This window comes from Camelina sativa, chromosome 15 (assembly GCF_000633955.1).
Source record: "Camelina sativa cultivar DH55 chromosome 15, Cs, whole genome shotgun sequence".
NCBI lineage: Eukaryota > Viridiplantae > Streptophyta > Magnoliopsida > Brassicales > Brassicaceae > Camelina > Camelina sativa.
The window spans coordinates 7,699,029-7,707,695 of NC_025699.1; the positions used below are offsets into that span (position 1 = coordinate 7,699,029).

At 32.2% G+C, this 8,667-nt stretch overlaps 1 protein-coding gene across 1 annotated transcript; it reads right to left on the bottom strand.

The window, feature by feature from the left end:
- Positions 2,642 to 3,603, bottom strand: LOC104748221 (nuclear pore complex protein NUP50B-like). The gene is made up of 3 exons (XM_010469897.2): positions 3,600 to 3,603; positions 3,441 to 3,532; positions 2,642 to 3,325 (listed from the first exon to the last, which is right to left on the bottom strand). The coding sequence occupies exons 1-3, from the start codon at positions 3,601 to 3,603 to the stop codon at positions 2,684 to 2,686; spliced, it is 738 nt and encodes a 245-aa protein (XP_010468199.1). The 3' UTR covers positions 2,642 to 2,683.

Sequence of the window (8,667 nt, forward strand, 5' to 3'; positions counted from 1 at the left end):
AAGGGTCATTTGCGTTTCCTTGAATCACACTTACGTTGACACCTAAAATAATCTTATTTCATACCACTTCTCCATTAATATAGAGGGCTAATAATTTTTTAGAATGACCCATTTTTACTTTATAGTTTACACAAAATTAAATATCCCTTCTCCCATTTGGCAAAGTGACTATCGAAATGATCAACATAACACTACTGAAATGCATTATTCACATATACGTACAAGGTATATTATTTAGATGCACAATATAATTCAAAAATATACCATACATATATAAAACTAAAAACCTAAAACAAAAAACTTGACTTTTGTTATATACGGTTTTAACACGTTCTTGAATATTTGAGACGACGAAGACATCTTAGTGCAATTAATAAATAAATCGCTTAGAGACTGGAAAAATTATGTATTGCTCTCATAATCATAAGCTTTAGGTTATATATGTTTATATAGAAAAATGGTTTCATAAACTAAGATAGAATTCAATCTTTACATATCTATACAATAAATCTTCTCTTCTAGATCCTTCTACATAAAGTAGCAATGAACCAATAAGTTTAATTAAAGCTAAAATGGACTATATCACTGTTTGTCTTGAAGTGGAATTTTAGTGTATAAGCAACCCACTTTGTACCAATTTTCTTAATTAGCTTCTAATTAAGAAAAACAAGGAAGATGAAATACAATTTAAGATTGCAACAGATTCTGTTTGATGAAAATTTTCCATTGCTGAATCACAGATCACTACTAGTCTAATAAAACATTTATGAGAATTGTAATTCAGTCATGATATTGATAACTAGATTTTAACTTGCGGTACACAGCAAGACTATTTTTTAAAAATAAATATTTAAAATTTTAGTTGTATTTTTTTGTTAATTTTGTTTGTTTTATTTATTGCTTAAAATTGCATAATTGTATTTTTATTGTTAACTTTAGGATTTAGTCTGTGGTATACCGTGAGATAATTTATTTTTACATAATCAACAAAATTAAATATGTCTAATATTTTAATATTGATGAATTACTTTTGTGACACTGAGTTATTGATATTTTTAATTTATATTAATACTAATCCAAACTTAAGTATCAATAATATTACTTTTTATAATTTGAAACTATTATATTTGATATTAAACTGTTAGCCTAAAAACTAAATTAAACCAAATACAAGATTTTATTTTTCACTCACTAATTCAATAAGTAGTTTTTCTTGGTTAAATGTAATAATGCTAACGTAAATTTTATATATGTAAGATAAATATGAACCATAATAAATATATGAATGTAATACTTAAAACAGTGGAATATAATATACACATGAATGATACAATATTTTCAAAGTTGTATACTCTTCTGCTCAGACCGTGCTACATCTTTGTATATCACGATTACTATGGCCTATATGGAACACTTGCGTAATGTTAAGAATGAACAACTCTGATTGATTGGAGTGGTGATTTTTCGTTTCTCGGCCGACATTATGCATGACCTTGAAATCAAAATTCGATCGCTGCATGAGCTTTGTAAGGAGAAGTGGCGCAGAGTGACTCATGGAGGGATTTGAGAGTGAGACCATTCGAGAATCGTTCAAGTTATTGTGAGAGGGTACTGCCCAACTTATCTTGAGATTAGGAATCAGAAAAAAAAAAACAAGGAAGAGGTATTACATTTTCATGGAAAACAACTATCAAAATTAGTATCTCAACATCAAAATGAACATGGAAGAGGAAATACAATTTCATGGAAAGCAACTTTCAAAATTAATATCTCTAACATCAATATGAATGAGTACAAATATTGTACTTTCATGACAAAGAGATCAACTTGTCACAAAGCTTTATCTCCGTTGGCAAACACATTATCAAGTTGGATCACTCTCGTTGTTGGAACTCCATTCTCATATTTTTGGAAAGAAAACAAAAATCGCTGAAAAGTCTGCAATGATTTTCGTACTTCCACTTTTGTAATAACAACTTTGTTTCAATATTTTAAGATTATTCTCTCTCAAAATCGTAGGACGACATTTGTGATCACCATTCCGATACCTTAACTATGTTGCAAATTATAACGGATTCTATTTGATGAAAAAATTCCCGTAGCTGAACACAGATCACAACTAGTATAATTAAACATTTACTAGAATAGTTCATAAAAAATATGAACACACATTTGTTCAGGTATGATAAACCGTGAATCATAACATGGTCATGGCGGTAAACACTGATAAGAAGCACTAGTAGTGTACAAGCCCTGATCAAGAGAGCCACTATTCAAGAACCAATATTTTACCCTAACCCAACCTTAGAGAAACGGTCAAAGATTAAGCCAATGTGAATTGTTTATATGGAAACCGGATTCTATTATACAAATGTAGTATTTGAGAAAAGATCGTCTGGCCTTGCATGAGTTTTCTTTTGGTACTGGATTGGCCAAAGATTAAGCGGGGTGTGTATTATTATATTTATCTATAAATGTAAGCCGGATGATAATTTATAAGAATACGTATTTTTGAAAAAAACAGTAATGATATCCAATGTTCATTCACAATATCCATAAGGAGTTCAAGTGATCTATATAATCTCTCTCTATTCTCTCTGCCAAATTTGAGCTTCAAACAACATAGACAAGAAGTCAAGAACACAATGAAACTAAGACGACGAATGTTTCAAAGTTTTTAGCTTCAAGCATCTTCAGCCCTCGGTGAGTTCTCAGGTGTCATTAAAAGAGCTGTTGCTTCTACAACGGAAGGTTTACTCTCTTTATGTTTCTCAATAACTGCTCGGAACTCTTCCACTACCGTTGGGTCCTTGAACTTGAGTGCCAATGTAGAGAGACCTTTCTCGGCTTCATTTATACTATTCACACAAGCAAATGTGATTCCTTTCTTGTCCATGTTCGCCAATTTCATTTCAGGGTAAAGACTTGCGTTCAGGATCAACCTATAGTTTCCTTTGGATCTCATTACCAACCTGGCTTTTCCGTTATCAGTCGTGGATACGTTTACCTTGAGTTCTCCTTTCCCACGCTCTTTCCATCCTCCCTCAAGATATTCAAACATTACTGAATCAGCTGTGAAGGCCGCTTTCTCGTTCTCTTCTCCTGTCTCCGCTGAAACATCTTGCTTTGATGGGAATGCAGTAGTAGTTTCCGTGCCCTTCGAGGTAATGGGAGTAGAGCCGGATGCACCAAACAGGGAAGAGTTTCCATTGTTTGACAGGCCAAAACTGAAGGATGACTGTTCAGTCACAGACACAGTCGAACCTTCCTCCTGTGGAACCAAACCAAACGAGAATGAAGAAGCGGGAAAACGGCCAATTCCCCCCTAAACTTTGTTGCTTTATCGTATTCATACACGAAACTTTAAGTTGTGCTTATAACCACATAAACTTGATTAAAATTTGAATTTCCCACATCAACAAAGCAAATCCGGTCAAAACCATCAAATCGATAAACGGTGTTAATGTTCCGTTAACAAATGATGAGTAGGATGCCATGTTGTGCAATAAAACGACGTAGTTTCGATCAACTTCTAAAAATAAAAATTATGAAACAAAATTATACTAACTCAGGAATTGAACCCACGACCTATATCTCACCCATGGTCGAACTCAAACCAGCGGAGCTACTGTATCTTTAAGCATATTACCAGTACGGAATGTATTATATATGCAAATCGTTCTCTCCTTACTTTCGCTTCTCCCTCCTTCTCTTTACTTTTACACCGTTTCAGATTTTTATGAAATCTTCATGTTCCAGCAAAACAATAGTAATCTAATTGCATTAGAAAAAATCGGAGGAAAAAACAAATATATCGACTTATTCAGCAGATTTCATTTTATGAACAATCTATCTATCTTTCTTTCTCTTGCTTGATTAAGAATAATAAAAGGTTCGTTGTTCATCTTTTTCTATTATTATCCTTTGATTTTTTTATCTCAATTATATTATAAAAATTAGAGGGGTATCTACATCAGATTTGGCAAATAGATAGCAGTCACTCTATAATTTCCAAAACTTCTTAGATTGATCTACAAATTCCGACCAGTAATTGAGTTTCTAAAAAACCCAGAAACAAGTTGATTGCTTGAGTTTTGATGATGAAAAACTTCGTACTATACATATATATTACATGGTCGACTAATATTGTAAACTTAAGTTACGGTAGCTCTGCTGGTTATGAGCTTATCAACTAATGCTGTTGGTCGCATGTTCGACTCCCCAACTAGTAATATTTTGTTTTATAATTTTTATTTTTTAAAAGTTAATCGAAACGACATCGTTTTAAAGCAGGACGTGGCTATCCTAATCAGCATTAGTTAACGGAACAGTAACACCGTTTATCGATTTGATGGTTTTGACCGGATTTGCTTTGTTGATGTGGGAAATTCAAATTTTAATCAAGTTTATGTGGTTATAAGCACAACTTAAAGTTTCGTGTATGAATACGATAAAGCAACAAAGTTTAGGGGGGAATTGGCCGTTTTCCCATGAAGAAGCAGAGAAACTTGTACTAGCAAGTCCTGTGAATGCGTTTATATAAATAGTATTATGGAAGGCTGTATGAGAAAATGAAATAAGTGTTTATTTTGGAAGGCTGTATTATTTCCCTTTCTTTTCCGAAATTTGTAAATTAATCATATTTTATACTATTTATATTATACTCTCCTAATGCTATGAGCTCCATTGGACATGGTGTATACTGTATACCAATATCCATCCATTTTATCATGTTTACAAATTTCTCGTGCTTTTTATATAAACCGAAACGTTCATGTTTTACCTACTTTGCAAGGATTTTGAATTACATTGATCTTTTTTGGGTGAAGTATGGGAGTTTTTAATATATACAGTAGTATTACATCCGTTCATGTTGTAGCTGATTTGATCCATGATGTAAAAATACTTCTAGCTAAAATTCTTTTTTCTTCTTTTCTCTCATTGAATATATAGGACCTTACTTTCTTTTCTTTTTTCTTTTTTTTTTAACTCAGACCGGTTATCAAAAATAAGGCTTCCAAAAGAATTATATATATATGCACCAGAAATCTGTAAACATGAGCTGATGAAAATCTATAGCAGAGGAATGTAAAACTCTCTAATGTGCTTTTTAATCATTGTATGAAAACCACCACCTGGGATCCCAATAAACCACACAAATCAAAACTACAATTTCCTTAATCTCAATCTTCTTTTTTTTCCTTCATCTCCCTCCACCAAAGAATTCATTCCTGATACATCAACAAGTATATATGATTGTAATTAACTCATGCACTGGTTTTTCATAGATGTTTTATCTTATTACCATGGATGATAGATCCTTTTATCTTGGAGTATTGGTGGCGGCTACTGGAGCTAGCTAGGGTTCTGGCGTCAGCACTGCAAAACATAAACATATGGAAAACCATAAGTTCACACTTTTTGCAAAGATGGACACAACTAGTATTCCAAAAGTCATAGTCACATAGTTGCAGAGATACTGTATAACACAATTAACTGAACCAATTTTTATGCAAACTCAAAGATCAAGAAACAAGGCAAGATATATTAGAAGCGACATCTTTATCTTTTTGGGGGAGAAGTTTCAATTTAATCACCATAGACAAAAATTTTGACTATTCAATATTGATCTTGGACTGACTTTTGCTTACATCTCATTCTTGCATTTCATTTTCCTCATGATCTTTGTTGTTAATATAATCTTCACGTTATAATTTTCTCAATATGTATTTACGTCGATTCTTTTCATACTCTTGCCGGCGGACATGTAGTATGTGGATTCTCTTTGTATCAGTTCCACCACCTCATGCATACTTTTTTGTGTATCTTTAAAGGTTATATGGTTTCCCTGCCATTTCGGGTCCATGGGATCAGCTTGCTTAGTGTGATTTCGTTTCTCTCGAAAACCTCCTGAAAGCTTCATCATATAAAATCGTTTAATTTGATAGTAAAGAAGCATTTTTAAGTCATATATTTCATGACAAAGTTCTACGGTAATGGAAGTCGGAAGATACTTCTTCATTCAGCATATGCAAAGTAGCCCAAACAAAACCCCTAGCTAGTTGATGGCCTAGGCCCCAGACTCATAAAAACGAGAGTTTCGGCCCGACTCTTTAAATGCTACTTGTGTAGACAAGTACACATTTTCTTCATTTTCATATGTATATTGCGAATATAGTTATTAGCAAATCTCTTGTTCAATTTTATTCGTTTCTTGGTCAATCGTACAATTTCTTTAGAATTTTTTTAATGGCTTTAGAGTAACAACTTTAAGTTAATTTGATATGTATGATATAGGAGATCAATAAGTTATGTTCTTACGGGAATATATATCATTGTTCAAGTTAAGCAAAAGAATCAAGAGAAATATGCACTTTCTGCCGCTTAAATCGTTTTCGTGTTTCTACCTTTAATTAATTAGTTTACCAATTCCGTAGCTCTTTTCCTAGTCTATTATAGATGTATCATTATTTTTATGTTGCCATGGAATTCTAACTGGCATATTACCCTAAATTAATCATAGGTAATCGAGTTTAAGACCAAACAAAGTTGATAGAAAGTGGGACAAAATGTCATCAGGAGCTTTAAAAAATGAAAAAGGCATGTTGTGAGTGAGAATAAACCTTCGTGATTCCTACCAAAAATATTTGACAACGTATTATGAGGGAGTGAGCTTTTATATTTAGATTGATAGAAAGTGAGCTACAATGTCATTAGAAGCTTTTAACATATATTAATAAAAGGGCTGATGAGAATAAACCTTCATGATTCCTACCAAGATTTATAGACAAGTAAAACAACATTCACTTGGTTGAAGGATGCACCTTTCATATATCTTTGATTAGCCAATTATGAACTTGCAAAAATATATTATCAAAAAATCAACACCTGTATATATATTCATAATATATACTTATGGCCATTCGAGTTGAAGTTGCTTTGTTTTAATTGGCATCAACAAAAGCTTTTAGTAATAGACATTTAATATTACCTTGCATGAGATATGATTAGGACTGAATAGTTCGATTTTGTCACAAATAGAATTAAACTCCGAAATTTCTTTTAGTATTAAAAAATGTCTAAAAAGTCTTAAAACATTAACCCATCCGAATTATTTGAAATAATGTGTTCAAAAGAATTACTGATAGTTAGGTGTGTCAAAACTAGAATATATCTTGATTAGACCATGATGAATATATACTTGCATTACTTGTTGCATAGTTTGTTTCACTTCTATACTCATTGCGTAGGTGGACTCGACGCAGCACACATCAAGTCGCAAAGAGATTAGTTGTTTTGATGCTTTTTGTCCCATTTTATTGAATTTTACTGACTCTTTATATATATTAATGCAAAGTTTCAAGATAAACCCACATGGTTATATTTTTTGTTATTATAAATAAACTATCAAATACTTAAGTTAACATAATCATGACGTTTCTAATATTTTCTTTTAATGGGACCTTGTATTGGCCGTCAAAGGAGATAAATTATATCAAGTTAATATTAATGACCAAACAAAAAAATTAGGTCAAAATTAAGAGAAATGATTGAAGCACGTACGAGAAGGAAGAAAGGTCGAAAGAGAATGAAACTGGGATATTCCAAAGAATATACCTGTCCACTTATAATATTATGAAAATAGAAAAGATATAAACCAATCAAAACTAAGAACTTGGACATTCCAATTTTTTACAGAAGAGCTATCTACCGTTGGATCGATCAATGGACTAATAATGTTCAAGTTATCTTCGCATTTGTTCAAGATCTTGCTTTTTACGGCTAAAAGGCTACCAAAAGTGGGATGTGCCTAGCTAAGGGTGGACACCAACAAGCTCACGAATCTAATGCGCTCTTTGTTGTTGGAGTGGTACAGTCGCAACAAACATATTTCATCACCATTTTCAATATTTGTGCTAGTAAAATTAGGTTTAGGAAAAAATATTGTTATATATACTATATGAAATGGGAGTGGCCTGCATGTTATCTCAGTTTTAGTGGAATAACCATTTACCAAAAAAAAGTATGCAGGATAAGTAAAATCATTTCGTCATATAATACGTCTATAATAATTAATAACAATGGTTGAAACTGGAGTTGAAACCAACAAATCCTCATTTTGATCCATAGAGATCGATGTTTAGTCATTCAAAACTAGTTCCAGTTCTTCTGTTCATTCCACGATGTTTTGTCGAATCTTGCACATCCTTGCTTCAACATGCGGACCATAAGTCAACAAATGTATATACTTTTTGATGTTTTAATATATGCAACTCTGTATGTAAGACACTCGTTTAAGTGCATATATATAGAAGCAAATTTTCTTATTATTTTCCCTTATAGAAGCAAAAGAAGTTTACGTATATGCATGTTCCATTAACGTATTATGGCCTGGCGCGCGCCTTTATTTCTGTTGCCACTTGTCACCATTATATAAGTCATCATCGGCCAACTATGTGACGAAAATTTTCATACACTAACTCACTAAAGTAATATATCACCTTTATTCATATCTGATTACACATATTTTGTCAGGTTCAACTGTTTAAGTATTCTGCAAATCATGTATCAGAAGAAAATTCATCACATAATGTTATAAAAGTGTGCATGCGCAAATTAAAGTAATTCTAATTCTTCAAAGAAAATAATTTTAAAAAACTCCAACGT